Below are 19,057 nucleotides of genomic sequence, written 5' to 3'. Positions count from 1 at the left end.
CACCATGATGCTCCATGAGGTATAAAGAAATAAAATTATTTTTGGAACAATAGCAGTGACAGATTAGAGAAATCCTTACATATGCTGCTTATTTATGCCATCTGAGCATGATTCCTGTTTGCATATAAAACATAATGGATGAGGTTAATGAAGCAACAGAAAAGCCTACATCAAACATAACTTGTATTTGCTTTAATAGGAAATGGAGATCTTTGTGACTTTGACAAGGTCAGAGAAGAACGGTTATGGATTCTCAGTGGTTCTTAACAAAGTGGACAACTGTCTTTATGTTGATGAAATCTTGCATGAGCCTGCCCTGTCAGATGGAAGGCTGAGAAGGGGAGACAGAATCATTATGGTACAGTAATCCTTTGAATTTAAACAGAGGAGAAAGTATTCAGAGATCAATGTCATTTAGCTTTAGTAATTTTCCTTTTATAGGGCCTAGTGTATCATATTTATGCATGCAAGTGTGAATGAATCATATGATAAACACAATTCTTCTGACTTCAGTAGAATAAACTTCAGAATGAATAGTTTGTATGACCAGGCAAAAACCAAGAATCACCTAGCAGTAGTGAAGTACAGCTGAGACACTATATGTCTTCCTAATCAAGTGATATAAACTGCATTAATCTGCACAAAAGATGCAGGATTTATGTCCTGTGTAATGTATGAACAAAAGCTGTTTTAAGGTTCACCTTCATTTCATTAGACTTGTCTTCCTTGCTTTTTGCTACAAGACCTCAAGTTTCAAGGAAAAAAGAGTTAATTTTATGAGAACAGTACATTCAGGAAAACAAAGTTCCAAAACAAATCTTATTGCAATAATAATTTTGTAACTGCTTAATTCACAGACATTAGGTGCCACAGCAAAGTAATGATATGAGGATGAAAACTAATTTAAGCTCATATGCAGTATTTGGGGTAGAGGGAGAACTGTGATGAGGGTCAATGAGATCTGTGCTATCACTTCAATGGTTTGTCATTTAGGTGAACGGAATTGATGTCACATCTTTACAATGCAATGAAGCCCTGAGTTTACTGCAGAGCTCTCCTCCTGATCTGCACCTTGTGGTTGGTCGTGCTGGCAGCGATCCATGTCCTTCTGTTAGGCCAGATGACATTCCTGAAATCACTCTCACAAAAGGTGCCAATGGACAGCTAGGTGTGTAGCAAATACTATGCATACTATTTTAGACAAAGATTATAGTGGTGGTATGTTAATATGGCAGTTATGGTCTTGGATCAGTATGATCCTGAGTGCCTTTGATACAGTCATGCTCTCCTCCATCAACATGACCATGGGCTGGACAACTGTCTTTTCAATAGGACCATAAAAGGAATTCAAATAATTGTTATCAGACAAATCAAGCTATTGAAAGAACTATATCTGTATGATCACACTATCAGCTGAAGTTTCCGCTGTATCTTCAGTCTCATATTTTTATGTTATTGAAGTAAAGAGTTGCTAGAAGCTGTCTGTTGATAGATGATGAACATCTGCTACCTACTGATATGCCTAAAATTCCATTTGGGAAAAAAGCTTAAGAAGGATGAGCCACTAGTTAGGGCAACAGTCTGGCATTCAAAAAAACTCTGCTTAAATGCTCGATTCATCAAAGACATGAAGTTTTACTTATCTACATAGTGCAATGCAAGTGATAATAGAAATCCCCACAGTGTGAATATCTTGTTATTACTGGAGAATGAGGAGCGTACTGCACACAGATAAATAGGGAAATAGTATAGTTATCTTTACTTTGATATAGCATCCTGTTTCCAGTTCAGAAGCTAGTTTGGGAACTACTGAAATATCATTGCACAATACTGCTTTGTACTGGTTATGTATCTCCTTATCTGCCCTGCACTTTCATTCCCTGCTTAAAAAATGGGATTGATAGCACACCCTACAGAAGACACTGCAAAGCAGTTAGGTACTCTGGTAACAAGGGAGTATTATTCAACATATATACATACATATACACATTTGACACTAGGTGAAACAAAGCACCATGGAATACTGAAGAGTACAGATGGACAGCACAGTTTAAATTTTTTAATATTTTGTAAACATCTCATTGCATGCCTCTCTTGTTCTCTTACTGGGGGGGGAAACTGCTGTTTAAAGCATTGGTGCTTTGTTCAGCCTATCTTTCAATGACTCTAATATACTGCATCAGTATTCACTGGCAATTAAATTCAAAATATGCTGCCACAAAAGACCTTTTATTATTTTCATTATTCTAGGCTTGAAGCTGACGGGAGGAGCAGGAAGTAAGCTACAAGGTATTTATGTGTTAGAGATAGTGCCTGGCTCTCCAGCCAGTGTGGAAGGCAGTCTGCAGCCACGAGATCAGATTCTGTACATTTGTGGGCTGTGGACTGAAGGCATCAGCCTGGATGATGCAGTAAGAGTGTGCGAAGCTGCCACCCAGAATGTACAAATCAAAGCAACAAGGTAAATCTGAGCAGACAGAAGGAATCTTAGCAAACTCAGTTTCAGTCCCAATGTTAAAAAAGATTTTTAATTTTTTTTTATCAGCAAGTCTAATAATAAAACCAAATAAGAAAAATGCTGTAGCTCACAGGTCTGAAGGTGTAACCTGGTACACAACACCCATAAGGTATCTTAAATCCTTGTAGCTACAACTAACACAGAAGGACATGAATGTAGGTGAACTTACATGACATGCATCACAACTCTTCAAACTTCATCTCCAAAGCACAAATGTGAATTCTTTAACTGCTTCTGATGGGAATCTCTGAGTTATTTCTGGTAGCGAAACATTTAAGAAAGATGCTGAATATCCAGCAGTTATTCCTCAGCACATGACAAAATGTTCATCTCAGGGCTGCTCAGGAACCTACAGTTAAGAATTCCCCTTCTTCAGGCTTTTGGTTTATTTAATTCTGCAAACTGACAGAGCTCTGGATTGATACCAAAAACAGTGTCTTAAGACCTTACAGCCCAAACAGTAACCCCAAAATATGTAAATTACTAGCTTACATAATTCAATTTAGTGGGAGTGTGTTCATCACAGCAATCTTGATGTACAACAAACATTTGTCAGTGCTTTACTGACTTGCATTGTGCTAGAAGGTGAACTCCAGCCCTGAAGCAGTTTTGTACTGGGACAGATATTATAACATGTTCCTTCTTTCTTAGACCAATTTAATTAAAGTATTTCACTGTTAAAGACGGTGTATATTTATATACTGATATAAATGCTCTTTAGAAAAGCACCATTAAGAATAACAAAGCCTTAGTAATACAACTGCAATTTAAAAACTGACTTTTTCAGAAATAGCTTTCATATTTTGCTTTTAAAAACATGCAGCTCTTAACAGCTCACATATTGAACTTTTCTGCCTCCAGAAACGGCAATCCTGTGGTCCCTATAGAGCAAGAAAATAGTAAGTAAGACTAATGTTTTTTGGATTTCAGCTCAAGATTTTCTTCCGCTTTTACTGTGAATTTGTTATTGATTCATTGCATTAAGCAGTTACTAATAGATTGTAACTTGGCATTCAGAATTTCTGTCGAGCATCTGAAGAAGAAATGGACAGCTCTTTACAGAGAGAAAGAAAATGTATAGTTGTCTTTAAAAAAATATTTTTAAATTCTATCTATATTTGCATTTTGCACAGTCAGCTTGTTTTTATTAATTTGCTAATATTTAATGGGAATTTCATGTGGTTATATTCAACTTCTGGTATGATTTAAACTATTCTGCATTAGTTTTCCAGAGTATTTGAGCTTTAATATGGTGCCACAACTTAGCCGTTTTAGACTGACTTTTTAAACTGATATCAATAACAAAAATGTGCAGAACCCCAATCTCTTTAATTAATAAAGGAGCCTATCAGGGGACTATATTTATTAATCTACTTTATTTCTCTACTAAGATCTGTAGATTTCAGGAGATTTCTCAAAATACCTCAGCTACAATCCATCTCTGATACAGATTTATTATTATTATTATCATCATCATTATTTATTATTATTTATTTATTATTATTTATTATTTGTGGGTTGGTTCTCTGCCTTGTAAAAAAGATTCTTAACTTTTGTAAAGCACTGTGAAAATATACAGTAAATTGTTGTTTGATATTCAGTTTGCTACCATCTTTGATAGAAGCCTTCATTTAAAACACATTCTCCTACTTATAAAAATGCATACTGAAATAGCAAATGCAACACAGAATTTAAACAAATAAACAAAGAAACAGCAGAACACATTACGTTCTATAATTCATACCTTAAGAGAACTTTCTGGAAGACAAATGAGATTACCAATACATGATAAAGCAAAATTCAAAAGTAGAGGTAAGGGTAGGGTGGAAATCAAAGCCAGATCATTGCCTTCTTGTATAGACAGCTCTGCTGACAGTGACTGAACCTCCTTCATCCTCTGCCTGAGCACTGCCACATGTCTGGAATGACTCACTCTGATCTCCAGTTCTTGCTGTCATTTTAAAAATAGCAACAAATGAGATGTAATACCTCTGCAGTTCAGGAAACAATTATTTATATCACTGTGCAACTCAGTAGACTTAATCATGCAGTAATAACTGCCTCATACTGCCTCAAACAGCATCAATATTGGATACTGATGCTTTGTTTCATGATCTAAGAACAGAGTTTAAATTCCCTTGTGTATATGAAGCTGAGTGGGAGGCCTGTCAGAACAAACCTCCATGTATACTTTCAGGGCCGCCTGCTGAGACAGAGAAAGATGATACTTGTCTCTCGGAGGAAAACCTGAGTTCCCAAGAGAAACATCTACTAAGTCAACACGGTAAGGAACTTGATTTTTCTGGTAGTTTATAAGATGTTGAGTCCTCTCTTTAAATGGAACCAGTAGGTGGTACTGGAAGTACCGGAGAAAGATTAATTCTTAGTAAACAATTCTGCATCCCTCAGAGTCTCAGAGAATGCACGTACATCATCTGTTTTCCAGCTGGTGTCTCTGACCCTGTAATAATGCAGCTCCTAAAGCTTGTTCTGGAAACTGCTCTCTGGGATGCAAAAGGTTCATGTGGATCATATGCTGAATGCTCAGCTTAGGAGCACTATAAAAGAAGCAAAGCACATAAGCCCAGAGGAAATTTTACACATCAAATATGAGATGTTTTATTATGTCTCTATCTATTACCATATTGAGTGTTATACCACAGAACCATTTTTTAGCAGTGAAAATTGTTCTGCTTTTTTGCAGAGAAACATTTGAAAGAAACAAATTGTGAAGCTCAGCAAAGCACTCCCAGTTCTCCAGAACGAAAGGTAAGGGACGATTTTATCAAGCATGAGGATTTCCATCAAGTAAATAGAGCTATATTGACTGAGATTATTTTTTTCAATAGTGGCATTTAATGTATTTACTTCATCCCCAGTTTCTCTTAAAATGTGAACAGATTGATCTAGAGAGCATACCGTGAAGTATTGAACTGCCTCAGCACGGACTGTCCTGTGTGTGCTCAGCACCTCCTGGGGTCAGGCCCTTCTCTTGCTGCTTTTTTATATATTAACACTACTTTAATAGCTTGGTAATAAAACCAAGATCCACAGGATGTAGACTCTCCATTAGGTCTTCATAGTTCTCTTAAAAGCTTCCAAGATTAATCACTAGCTTAGAAAGAAAGTTGTGCAGGAAAGAGAGACAGAATGCCACTAGCATTCTAGTTCTAGGAAAAACAAGTGTGAATGTAATGAGGAAGTATTTCCCACAACTAATCAAAGCATTCATTGAAAACTGAAATTGTATTTCAGTATGAAATTCTGATCCTGAAAAGAGGGTAAAATTACTCCAAACCTTGGGAGTATTTTCAGTGTTGACATAAATCAGAGTGGTTTGGATTTACAATAGCAAGTAAGAGTAATGGTATTTTTGAAATAATAAATTCCTAAAATACATACATAGGTTCTCTGGCGGAAAAAAATCAATTTCCATGCTCAGCATACAATGCTTCAAAAGTCTTACCAGTGCAAACATTGCTTTTGTTTTCTCAAATATGTGGAAAGTAATAGTACTTGGAATTGCCTGCTTTGGGGCTGATATTTCTTGAAAATAGATTTATTCATTTTCTCTTGGCTGTGATTTACAAGAAATGGCTGTCTCTTGTTAAAATTAGACCTCCAACCTGGCAGAAAAATTGGAACAATTTTCTGGCTTTTGATTAAGTCATCTCTATTACTGCTTCTTCCACACCATTTAATCCATGATAGTTTGTCTGTTCAGCTCACTAAAATAATTTCTGAGGACGATACATACACCACTGGAACCAGTCATGCTGTAAATCGTAAACATTTCTAGGTTGCTGCTCTTTCTGACATAATGCTTGACCCCAAAAAGGCTGCTCATTATAGAAGTGAATGAAGTGCTAAAGCCAAACAGAGAGGTGCACTGGGGCTGCAAGGTTAAGATTTGCATTACAGAACAATAAAAGAATGGAGTTCATAATGAGTTTGCATCACACTTGAAATAAAAGTGACTGTCTTGTCAATTAAGGTGATCTGTTTGATGTATTATAAAAGGGTTACATAAGTACATGTTTCCTTACTTTTATGAGATCATTTTACTCTCTAGCTATTACTAAAAGAGCTTGTGGAAATAAGGATGCACTACTTTCATTCTGATACATACATGTAGGTGCTATAAATCAGTGGAGGCTCTATGTACCCATCCAAGACAAGGATATATCCCATAATTACATCGGCCACAGAGGACTGTAAAGCACAATAGAATTCTTTCATATTAAAAATGCACATTAAAAAGAGCCCTGAATAACTCTACCTTTGGCTGTGTCATTTTGTATTGTAGGACTTCATTATTAAGATAGAATTGGAAAAAGCAGAAAATGGAAGCCTAGGATTTGCACTGGTCGGTGGCAGAAATGGCAGGGCTATCCTAATAAAAGCCATCAGCCCAGACAGCATAGCAGATCTAGATGGGAGGCTTCAAGTTGGTGACATCTTACTTAAGGTAAGGTTTGCTCTTCATCATTTTGGTGGTACGCTCTCATGACATAAAGATGCAAAGAGGAAGATCAAGGAAGTTACTAATGCAGGAGAGAGAGAGGATTCATGAGTTGCAGGGAAGATGCATAAAATGTGCTCAGTACTGTGATATGTGTTTAAAAGCTTTTTGTGAAATAAATGTGGACTTACTTATCATGGTATTTTTCAGGTAAATGAGACTTTAGTGTCTGGTCTACCACGCCAAACAGTTATAGATTTGCTGCGTAAGGCTCAAGGCACTGTTCAGCTCACTGTCTGCCGAAGTGTAGCTTCACGTTGGGCTTACTCAAGCAACCAGAGAAACAGTATACCTTCCCCTCCAAACACAAACACAGAGCATGGTAAGCAGCTAAATCCATTAAGCATATACTAAAAGTGGGATTATGTGATGTCTGGACTCAATTATTCTATTGGCAAAACAATTGAATAATGTTACTGATAACTTTACTGTTACTCCTTATTCATAGCCATAGACACAATCAAGTTCTTGCAGCTCTGGATAAACAATCCAAGATATATAAACACAGGGAATGACACTCAAGACCCTCAGAAATGTTTAAACTCAGCTTATATTTATGATGGTTTCTGGTGTGTGCTGATTTTAGCCAGTTACATGCAAATCAGTATTAGGACTATAGCTGGAGAGAAGGTGTTGTACATTCTGAGCAGCTGAGGTTGCTGGGACAGACAGACAGGGACTGTCAGAACATACTTGGAAAGGTGTGGTCATTCATAATATCTTCTGGTCACCTGAGTTATTCTGACTTCTTCAGTGGTTGTATATGTTTTTACCACTACAAGAGAATCTAGTAAAAAGATATTTTGTGCTAGCTTGGGGCAACATATCTCAAGAGCCTCTTCCAAAACCAAAGTCCTCTGGAGTGTGTGGTACTAAAGAAATAGATCTATGTTTTCACAATTTAGGCATTTACATTTTTATTTTTAATTTTTTTTCTGGTATTTAGATGACCACAGTGTTGACAGAAGTTTAGGAGCTCAACCTGCTTTCACTTTGAAGGAAGAATCCAACTGGATGTGCAGCAAGGTGAAGTCTGCATTGGGATTGTAGAAGTTATCAGGCAGTGTACTCGTTTGTTGACAAAATGGGTTTGGTGCAATGCTGGCAAGAACCACATGTTGTTAATGAAAAAGATTAACATGAACCAAGTGTGCTGCAGTCACCATGTCACGGTTTAAATGAAAATATTGGAATAAATCAGGGGATTCCACTGACCTAAAGGTATATGATAAAAGAATATTATATATGCTAAAGAGAGGTGGTAAAGGAAGGTTGCAGAAGCAAGTCTATTCTGGAATTTTATAATATTTGATTAAATTATTATATATTTATTATTTATTATAGAAACTATACTTTATAGAGCACAGCCTCCACCTACTCCGAAGTTCTAGGTTTTGAAAATAACGAACTACAAAATAAAACAACCAACCAGCCAAACAAACAAACAAAAGCAACAAAAACCTGTTTTCCTTGGCAAAAATAAGGCAAAAATCCATATAGCATTCTCTAATCAGCATAGCTTATAATCAGCATTGTTGAAAAAACTGAATAAGTTAATTTGATTTTAAATATGAGGCCACGAATTCCCCTACTCTTATGGGGAAATACAAGCATAAATGTAAAAATATAAAAATAAACTAAAGTGGCAGCTACTATTAAGATTCTGTGAGGCATTTGGTAGATTATACTACATTATATGCCAGAGTGGTTTCTGAATGGAATATTAAACAGAAAAGGAAGGTTAAGGAATGACACTCTGAATTAAAATGTATATAATTAACTATCAAGTGCTACAACTCAGCAGGAGCCACTTCCACATACTGAAGGAAGGTGTCCTGTATCACTGTCTTAATGTAGGACCTAGTTATCATCCTCTAGGCCTGAAAAACGGCCACCAGTGCTATTGCTTCTACTCCATCTAGAGGCTGATCAAGGATCTGCCATCTCTGTTAGCTGAGAGCTTCCTCAGTACAGCAGATGCAGTCTATTCTAACAGCTGGCCTCGTTCTGTCAGGGATTAAAAACAAAAAGGAAATTAGTACCAGAACTTCCATCTGAAACAGTGCTACTTTCTGCTGCCAAGAGCTGGGAGGTGAAGAGCTGAGTGTGACTCACAGCTCTTTTGACTGAGCTTTCTTTGTGAGGTCAGAAATCTCATGTTTTCAAAGTTCAGCTACTTGGGCTACATTGTAGAGACTTCTGAACGCTATATTGTTATGAAGCTCACAAATACAACTGATGTAGCCCAATAATTTGAGTAGATACTGCAACACTAAGTCAAAGTTACATATACTTTTCCGTTGCAACTGGAAACTATTTTCAATTTCCTTCTTCAGCAAAAAACATATTTATTCGGTATGAAAAAAAATATTGAGTACAGTAAACATATTCTTGATGGGCTTTTTTTTTCTTTTTCTTTTCTTTCCTTTTCTTTTCTTTCCTTTTCTTTTCTTTCCTTTTCTTTCTTTTTCTTTTCTTTCCTTTTCTTTCCTTTTCTTTTCTTTCCTTTTCTTTTCTTTCCTTTTCTTTTCTTTTCTTTTCTTTTCTTTTCTTTTCTTTTCTTTTCTTTTCTTTTCTTTTCTTTTCTTTTCTTTTCTTTTCTTTTCTTTNCTTTTCTTTTCTTTTCTTTTCTTTTCTTTTCTTTTCTTTTCTTTTCTTTTCTTTTCTTTTCTTTTCTTTTCTTTCTTTCTTTTTCTTTTCTTTTTTTTTCTTTTCTTTTTTTTTTTGTACCAATTGATGTTTCTTTGTACTGATTTTTCACAGCTATTTCTTATAACTACAGGGTCCAGAATGTACACACTGTTCCCCTTTGCAAAGTCAGATGGTTGGACAAGATTATCAGGGTATCATCAGTAATATTTCAAATGAGTAAGTCCCTCAAATATGATAAAATTATTAAAATAAGCAGCATCAATAATTAATTCTTATCTTTCCAGAGCTTCCATGTATTCATGTCCCAAATTATTTGAAAACTGTTATATTGAAATGCAGCTCCATCTGCTGTAACAGTGGCTAAACAGCTTCTGCACAGCTATCAGAACAAACACAATAAAAGTTTCTTAGGTGTAACTGCATCTCATACAGATAAGCCTAAGGTTCTACTAGCTATAATGTCTTTAAGCACTCTAAAATTCTCTATTTTAGAATATTTTTAGATTCCTTGAAGTAAGCTCACCTATCTATGACTGCCTAACAATTCAAGAAATGTGCCATACATGAAAAACTTTCTGTAACAAACTACTTTCAATGAAGTTTTCTGGCACCTTTTTATACAAATCATCTGTATATTTAAAACCTGTTTCTCCAGACATAATAATGTAATTAATCCTTTTAATTATGTTCTTCAGAAATCACTGTAATTCTTGAAAATAGTCTCTCAAGAAAATTATAAGTAACTGAAAATAAGTTAAAAACAAAATTTTTGCATGGTCCAGATGAAAATGACTTCAGTCACTTCCATAAAACTATTCAACTAATGCTGTTTTACAGATCAGAGAATTATATAGGATTCTGCAGAAGAGAAAGTCAGCAGTCTGAATCAGACAGCTGGAACAATGAAGATGATGATGTGTCCCACAAGACTTCCATTCTACCTAGAAGTAACCATAAATGCTTGTTTCTTTATTGTAATAGGCCAGCTACTCCACATAACTACAGTGAAATCAACACTACTCCCATACACACAAGCTAAAAATTTCCCCTTAGTGTCTTGAAGGCCAGATGATTCAGGTCACAATTTCTCCCTCTGATACATAGAAAGGCATCAAATCTTTGCCATATCCATATGAAGATGGCCAACATTAAGAGTTCTTCAGCTCTTCTGGAGAACTGCTAGAAAGAAGGAACAAGAGTCTGAGCTTAGTTAACTAAACATTACGGGCCTAAACTACTGGCCACCATTTATTTGCCACCACTTTGAGCACCTCTGCTTTGGAGATCCAGTTTCAAAAGGATGGGCAACTTAGAATTCTGTTTGTAAAATGAATTGTATCAGTGGGGTGAAGCAGTAAACTCCTGGAAACATGATTTCCTGTGAAGATGTGGCCTAAGTCTCCTATACCAATATAAACTGCTGTTAAAGTCTATAATTCTACAGAATGATTTATTCATAACAGACTGTATTTAGAAATTGTGGAAAGCAAGAATTTAAAATAATTGGATATGCTTCCAAACTCCATGAAAGATGGTGCTGGTTGTATCCATGATACTGACTCCTACTCCTCCTCCTACTGTGAAGCAAGCCAAAATTGCTTCTTTACAGTTCACTTCCACAGTATAAACACTGAAGTGTACTCAAATTCTGCAGTGCCCTAGTTTTTAAATCGAAAACGTTACACTACATTCAATACTCATTAAAAACCTCTATTTTTCTTTTTGCTATGTGTAGGCAGAACCTTTGCTTCTGAAGATGAACTGACTCATTTAATTAACTTTAAATCCTCACCAACCACAGTACGTCCAAGGACTGGCATCAGACATTTAATTCAAGGCCTGAAGTCACGGATTGAAAATCAAGAGGTCTTGAAAGAGTTTATGGTAAGGTGTATTTCATTTTTAAGATCTTTAACAGAACTAAGAAAGTGTCTTTTAGAAGCCTTCAACATACTTTATGGAAGATCCAGTTGTATCTTTACTGACTCGATTTTCTCAGAGTATTCTTCCAGCTGGGAGAGGGCTTCAGCTCTGCTTTTTGAGTCATGTTGCAATATTTCCCTCTTTCCACACAGGCCAGGCTTGCTTACACTATTTCCTGTCCAAAGATCTCACCCATGTGGAATTAAAAACAAATACTACACAGAGGTACAATACAAATAAGTTTCATGTAGATTAACTTCTTCCTATTGCCCCCATGGCTCTACTGAATGGGTGTCTAAGAACCATCCTAAGCGCTAGATTAAAGCAAGAAATCCAAACACTTGGACAATGAAAGGGAAATGTATTCCACAATACTTCAGTGATCCATGGAAATCATTGCCACAGAGTTCTATTCAGGTCACAGACTTCGTGGAAGTAAAATAAAAATAAAAATAATATTAATAGATAATGAAAACATATAATTAAATCTGATGAGATAAATTATGAAAAAAAATATATAAAATTATGAAAGATACTACAAAGCAATTTGAACTGTGCCTAGAGGTTTAAGGAAAGATGTGCTGATTCTCTTCTTTAAGAAGTCTGTCTACCAGTCTTGGGTCACAAATCAGTGGAAGTTCTTCACTGAGGATATGAATGTGGTATGACTATTTCTCCTTGATGTAGGCTTTGGAACATGTGAAGCCAATAGATGACTGCAGAACTGGCAAAGCACCAGAAAACCGGGATAAAAACAGATGTCAAGATGTTCTTCCATGTAAGTATTCACACCAATGAGGAAATACAGTTACAACACTGGGATTAGGAGGTAAAGCCCACCACATTTTTGTTTGTTTGTTTGTTTTTTGTTTTGTTTTGTTTTGTTTTGTCATAGAAAGCTCTACTGATAATGAACTTTGTTGAGATTCTTCCTAGAGTGTAAAGATCACATAGGGTTGTGTGCCTTGTGCAGTAAGTAATTTCTAAGTATCATCCTCCGCAAGTCAGGACTTAGCCTGGTAGTGAGGCAACTATTTTGGTGCTCCATTCATTCTGTTATATACTGATCTAGTACATTTCTGTGGGGTGTAACTTGTACTACACAAGCAGTGTATCTATCTAGCTGTAATCTACAGCTTTTGACATAGTGGAATTCTGAAAAGTACAGTGGAAATCACAGGTATGTAGTTATTGAAAACATACAAGTTTATTTTAGAAATCTTTGAAAAGATAATAGCCAACCAGGTATTTCAGTTGCTCAGCTCTTATCTGAGTCAGAATTTGGATTAGCAGTGATTAATGTTAGTGCAGCTAGCCAAATGTGAACTAGAAAATAAAGGCATACTTTGTTGCTAGAGGCTGAGTTTCCCAATCTCCTAGATGCTAGAGATGGCAGAACTCCATTTCAGATCTACAGCTGCAATAGCAACTTTCTGTTTCTGTTCAGATGATAAGACACGAGTTCCCTTGGGAGAAAACAGCGGCTACATTAACGCAAGTTATATTAGAATGAAAGTTGGAGAAGAGGAACACTTCTATATTATAACTCAAGGGCCTCTGCCTTCTACTATGGCTGATTTCTGGCAGATGGTTTGGGAGAGTGAATCAGATCTGATTGCCATGATGACAGAAGAAGTGGAGCTAGGAAAAGTGAAAAGTCATAGATACTGGCCTGAATCTCCACATGACTCCATAGATCTGGCTAATTTTCATCTCAGGCTGGACAGTTACCAGATTCTGGAATACTTCGTAATTAGAATAATAGAAATGATCAACAAACAGGTAAGCGGAGTATAATTAATATTTTGATATATGAAGAAATGGATTAGATATCTTATACGAATAAACACTGGCATTATTTGTTTCTTCTCTAACATTTGTTCACCATGTACTTAGGAGTGTCCAACAAACAGGAAATTAAGATAAATGAAATACTGCCTCATTGCTAATTGCACAAGGAGTGGATACAATATTATACATTGGATGTATGCATGTATATGGATATGGATACAGATAAATTTGGACAAGAATGTCCAATAATTAGTATTTAATATTCACAGAGTTTCTGTGCTTTTTGCAGAATTGCTTACTGTTCTTATCAAATGACACCACAGGGACTGCCACTGATGTTCTGTCACAGTGGATAGAAGGAAGGATGGAAAGAAGTTGGTTTTCATCTTAAAATTTAGAAAGAATGATAATTTCTTTCTTTCATGAGAAGACATGAAGCTACAAGTCTAACAGCAAATTTTTGAAGATATAATAAATTTAGAACCTAACTGTAAGAACACTGAAACTGGGACAAGTCCATCAGTCTTGCTTCTATATTAAATAAAACTTTGCCAAAATTTCTGCAGGACAAATTGATTGATGGAATAATTAAATAAAAATTAATTGTGCCAGACTAACTTGCTATCTGTTCCTGTCAGTAAAACTACTTTTATGATGAAAAATCTTACCTCACATTTCTGTCTGAAAAATAGCAAAGTGTCCGATAAGGGTCTGTCCAAAAGGTAATGGGAAGGTTGGCCATTATAAGTGATTGGGATTTTACCTGGTTTTAATGAATTTTTAATTTTTGCTACATTTATTTTGTACCAGTATCAAATTACTGCAGTAAAGCACTACTTTACTTCACCAGAAATTACAGACATTAACTCCAATTATTCTAATTGCAAAAATCTAGATAGGTTTTTACATTCAGCTTACAGACAATAGAAATTCATTGCCATGATAATTGGGACTCTGGAAGGCTTCAGTCATTAAAGTTCCTAGATTATTTTGCTTTTAAGATTGTCAGTTGCATAAACAATTATAATTATTGGTTGGACTTGGATCTGTACAATAGATGTTTTTACCAGCATGGAACAGTAATATACTTTTTTTTCATTTAGTATTGACATAAGAAACAAAAAGGAAAAAGAAGATATTATTATATGATTTATACATACATATATTTATATTTAAATGTATTTGTTTTTGTTTTTGTTTTACTGAGTTTTATATAGCTACATTACTAATATTTTAAGCAATACACGTTTTTGTTTTCTTTTTTTTTCCAGACAGATGAGAGACGAATTGTAAGTCATTTGCAGTTTACCACTTGGCCAGACCACAGTAGTGCCAAACTGTCTGAACAGCTTGTAAAATTTATTTGTTATATGAGGAAAGCTCACAGAAGAGGACCTGTTGTTGCTCACTGCAGTTGTGGGATAGGAAGAAGTGGAGTTTTGCTTTGTGTTGAAATTCTAGTGAGCTATATAGAAAAAGATCTCTGTGTAAGTATGAAAATAATAATTGTTAAATGTTACAATAAATGTAAATATTACTGATAAGGATGTCAACAAAATGTACAGGTACCTTAGAGCACAGTAAATTCCTGGTAGAAATTAATCCTCAGGAAAAAAAAAAAAAAAAAAAAGCAGAAATAAATACCAAAATTAAGTTAACTGTAAAATAATTGAACACCACATTACACATCATAATTTTCTTTTTGTAATAGTTTCAACATTACCATAATAAAAACTGTTCTCTTCTAACAGTTCAACATCAAGCACATAGTGAGAGATTTGAGAGAACAGAGGTTTGGCATGATCAAAAGTAAGGTAAGTTCTCAGTATTCGAACTGGATTATCACTTCAAAAAGCTTCATTCTGTGGTACATATCCTTATGCTTGGATCAGTTTGGATTTTAAAGCATAACCTTACCCCTCTTCTGAGGAAAATGGTAGTTTTCCAGGCAAGCATGTATTTATCTAAATATGGAAGGCCTTAATAAATGAAATTAAGAATGAAAAGAAAAAAAAGCCAACATAAACGAGACCTCTAGTGTAGCTGTGAAGCACTTGAATTTCACAAATCATCAATATAGTACATATGAAGGGCTCCTCTTCTCCTTTTGGAAGAAATAATAAGAGGAATCACCAACAAAACAGGTGAGACTCTACCCTGCAGAAGCACAGCCTATCGTTGAATCCTTGTAATTGTTGAGCTATCATTGCCCTTTCTACTGCTGAGCTAAACATACTCCCAGGGAGACAAAATGACTGTATCTCAACTTAGAGCAAACAGGAGGTAGGATGAAGAACAAGACTAGATTAGGGTAAGTTCTTATAGGCAAGAGTTTAAGCACATGCGCCATACCTTAGATAGAGCAGATGATTAAAATGAAGCAAGTAGATAAGCTCCATTGATTTCAGTAAGACTTAAGCTCACGCTTAATAAAAAGAGTTCCTGAACTTTTATTAGTGAAGGAATAATAAGATCAAGGATACTCATAAATGTATATTTATAAATGAGATCTATAAATGTGTTACAAAGTTGCTGGTGTTACAAACATCACTACCAGCCAGTTTATACTTATTTATCTAGATTTTTTTTGGTCAAATGTATTTGCATGTTTCACACTGGTGTCTTTGTGTGCAGGATCAGTATTTATTCTGTTATGAATTTGTGCTGCAAGTCCTTCAGAACCTTCAAGCAATGGATTCCTATTGACTGCAATGTGACTCTTCTCTGTAATTATCTTCCTGGGACTCCAGGGACCATTCAGCTATTGCTTTAAAGAAGTGTCAAGTGATACATTACATGCTCTAATAGATTACTCTGATCCCTAAAATGTTTTAAAACCTTTCTTAACATGCCCTGGGTAAGTCATTCAAATCTCAGCTCATAGTTTGGAGAAGGAACAAGCCAGAACTGCAGCACTGATGTTAAATTGTAATGGACTTGTGTGTTCTGTGTAATAACTTGTTATCTGCTAGGAAAATAGTTTTGAACTGTTACAAGGAGGTAGCAGCCTTCAGAGTTAGCTGTCCACAGGGCAACTAAAAATATTTAAGACTCTGCTGGTGTTGGTGGAAGATGTGTTTTCTCCTATATACAGCATTCTTGGCTTCTGGGCTGCAAATCAGTATTTGTATAGTGGATATGCTTTTGTGTGGAAGGATTCAATTTGTTTGCCTTTTGTTGCTTTAACAGTGTAGAACCATTTCTAGTCATTATTCCAGCACAGGAATTCATACCACTGTCACTAGACATCTTAAAGCAAGAGAGAAGCAGAAACATAGGATGCCTTTAAACCTTAGCTATTTACTTTAAGAGCAAGAAGAGAATTCTAATTATTCGATGGCATATTCTTATTTTCTAGCATTATGAGCAGCTGTAGATATAGAGTCAGAATCTTCCATTCTGCATCCACAATAAAAAGTATGCAAAATTAAATCAGACTGCTGTGTGTGTAAAGTGGCACACATACACATTTCATCTTTCACTGATGCTTTCTATTGATCTTTCACTACGCTGAATTATCGTGTCATTCTTAACTAGAATCTGAACCCATCTTTGGGAAGACCCATTGGTTTCAGTAAGAGCTGAACCAGATCTTTAAAAAATAGTAAATAATTCTCTGTACAGTTCACTTCTATTGTAAAAAGTGTGTTTGTTAGAGTGAGTTTGGATTTGAGCAAAAACATACTGTTCAGGTTTGTAAGATTGTAGCTATTTCTTCAGTAATAATTCTGTTTCAGTTATCTAGTATGTATATAGATATAGATATAGATAGTGGCATATATCAAAGTGGTGTTACTAAGTACGTATTGGGAAAGTAACTTCAAAACATAGGAAATGATAACAGCATTTATTTAACTGAGCTGTACATATTTTTAAAACTCCCTTGATTTCAGAAAACATTAAGAGGTGTCTGAATATAAAATCACAGTAGAAATAAGATGAGAAAATAGCTGTTTATTTTCATTATGAAAGAGGGGTTTATGACTCAGGAAGAATGAGGAATTAAATACAAATTAAAAGCATGACTTTTAGAAAAAGTCACTGTTACACAATTATAATTAAGGCCCAGGGCTATTTTTTGCTTTCTGCCCTCAGATAGTCTGCTGGAAGTCAGTAGAAGATATAAATAGGATTTATGACATGAACCAGATGTTAATTTCAAACATACTGACACAGATCCAGCTTTAAATCAGGGGAATATACATGGACCTATATTGGTATAGTTATAAACAGAATTTTATGTTTTGTCTTAAATTAATTGAATTTGAGCCTTCTAGGCTCCATACATTATGAACTTACTTTCCTTATGTTGCATATAAAGGACTATTTGCACAATTTTGTCAAGTAACATCAGCCAAATTTTCACGCATAACATCATTACCTCCATTTGTTATTTGGCCTTTAACTTTGATTTTAATTACTGTACATGTAATTCTATGCAAGATAACACTGCACATAAATGCACAATTCACTTCTGTACCACAGCAACTTTAAAAACTTCTCAGTAAAAATATTTCTATACTTTTTGCAAGGGTATTTTTTCTGTGGTTTAGAACAAAGATTCTGGGTTTTGAAGACAATCTCTGTGGCACTATTTGTTCCTCCTCGTTTGTGTATCATCTGTGCAGATGTTTGTCAGAAGCATTTCCTGTTTTACAGGGATATTAAAAGATTTCTGAAAACACTGAGTTGCATTTCATTTCATTTTTTTTATTTTTTTCCCTAAATGAAAAAGCTACTTTAATATTAACCACTGACCAGAAGGAACCCGTGGGAATAATAGCATTTTGTTAATGAGGGTGTATATGTAAACTTCCTGTAAAGGCAGATTATCTCATGATGGCCCCTTTTGTAGGTTCCCCTAGAGCAGACACTACTGACCTGTCCTGTTTCCAGCTGAGTCAGAATTGATTTTTCCTTCATAGTGTCTGGTGTCATGCTATGTTTTGTCTTCAGGAGGAAAAAAAATGTAGATAAAACACTAATGTTTGAGTTGTTGCTGAGTAGCACTATACAGAGCAAAGTGCATTTCAGCTTCTCAGCTTCTTGTTCTATCCTGCCACTGTGGGGGGCTGAGGTGGCACAAGGAGTTGGGAGAGGACAGAACCAGAACAGTTAACATAAATTGACCAAAGGGATATCCCAAACCATCTGACGCCATCCAAAAAACATGCAAAATGGTGGGGACTTGGCAGGGAAGACAGCCACTGGTGGAGACTAGCTGGACATTGGTAGGTGAGTGGTGAGCAATTACTTGTACATCACCTGTTTTGTTTTCATATATATGACTATCATTACTATTATCTTTTTATTTATCTTCCTTTTTTGTCTTAGTTCTATCTTAATTGCTGGGTTCTACTTCCTTTTTTTTTTTTTTTTCCCCCTCCCTCTTCCCAATGGGAGGGGGGAATGAGTGAATGACTGTGTGATGTTTAGCTACCCATTGGGTTAAATGAAAACTTGACATCTGAGACATTTGGCCGTATGCTATGTTCTGATAATATAAGAATATAATGATTCAGTGCTCTTAAACACACACTATGGTTATGTTTCCCAACATAACACACTTACTTACCCAGGGCCCCATCCAGCCTGGTCTTGAATGCCTCAAGGGATGGGGCATTCACAGCTCCTGCTATGGGGCAGCCTGT

General features: G+C 35.6%; 1 protein-coding gene across 5 annotated transcripts in view; it reads left to right on the top strand.

The window, feature by feature from the left end:
* The window catches only part of FRMPD2 (FERM and PDZ domain containing 2), a 60,741-nt gene extending 42,651 nt beyond the window's left edge, over positions 1-18,090 (top strand). For 4 of the 5 annotated variants that reach the window (XM_032445608.1, XM_032445605.1, XM_032445604.1 and 1 more), the window contains 17 exons: positions 200-358; positions 994-1,168; positions 2,251-2,461; positions 3,380-3,417; positions 4,716-4,802; positions 5,223-5,287; positions 6,825-6,986; positions 7,191-7,362; positions 7,987-8,066; positions 9,823-9,908; positions 10,530-10,639; positions 11,428-11,576; positions 12,303-12,393; positions 13,063-13,397; positions 14,678-14,893; positions 15,158-15,220; positions 16,041-18,090. In XM_032445608.1, coding sequence (XP_032301499.1) covers positions 200-358; positions 994-1,168; positions 2,251-2,461; positions 3,380-3,417; positions 4,716-4,802; positions 5,223-5,287; positions 6,825-6,986; positions 7,191-7,362; positions 7,987-8,066; positions 9,823-9,908; positions 10,530-10,639; positions 11,428-11,576; positions 12,303-12,393; positions 13,063-13,397; positions 14,678-14,893; positions 15,158-15,220; positions 16,041-16,112 — 2,271 coding nt within the window. In that variant the 3' untranslated portion in view covers positions 16,113-18,090. Of the gene's footprint in view, positions 1-199; positions 359-993; positions 1,169-2,250; positions 2,462-3,379; positions 3,418-4,715; positions 4,803-5,222; positions 5,288-6,824; positions 6,987-7,190; positions 7,363-7,986; positions 8,067-9,822; positions 9,909-10,529; positions 10,640-11,427; positions 11,577-12,302; positions 12,394-13,062; positions 13,398-14,677; positions 14,894-15,157; positions 15,221-16,040 lie in introns of those variants that run through there. The other variant, XM_032445606.1, reaches the window with a different exon arrangement.
* The last annotated feature ends 967 nt before the right edge of the window (positions 18,091-19,057 follow it).

This window comes from Coturnix japonica, chromosome 6 (genome assembly GCF_001577835.2).
Source record: "Coturnix japonica isolate 7356 chromosome 6, Coturnix japonica 2.1, whole genome shotgun sequence".
NCBI classification, from domain to species: Eukaryota; Metazoa; Chordata; class Aves; order Galliformes; family Phasianidae; genus Coturnix; species Coturnix japonica.
The sequence above is the reverse complement of the archived record's forward strand: the minus strand, read 5'-3'. Positions and strand labels throughout refer to the sequence as shown.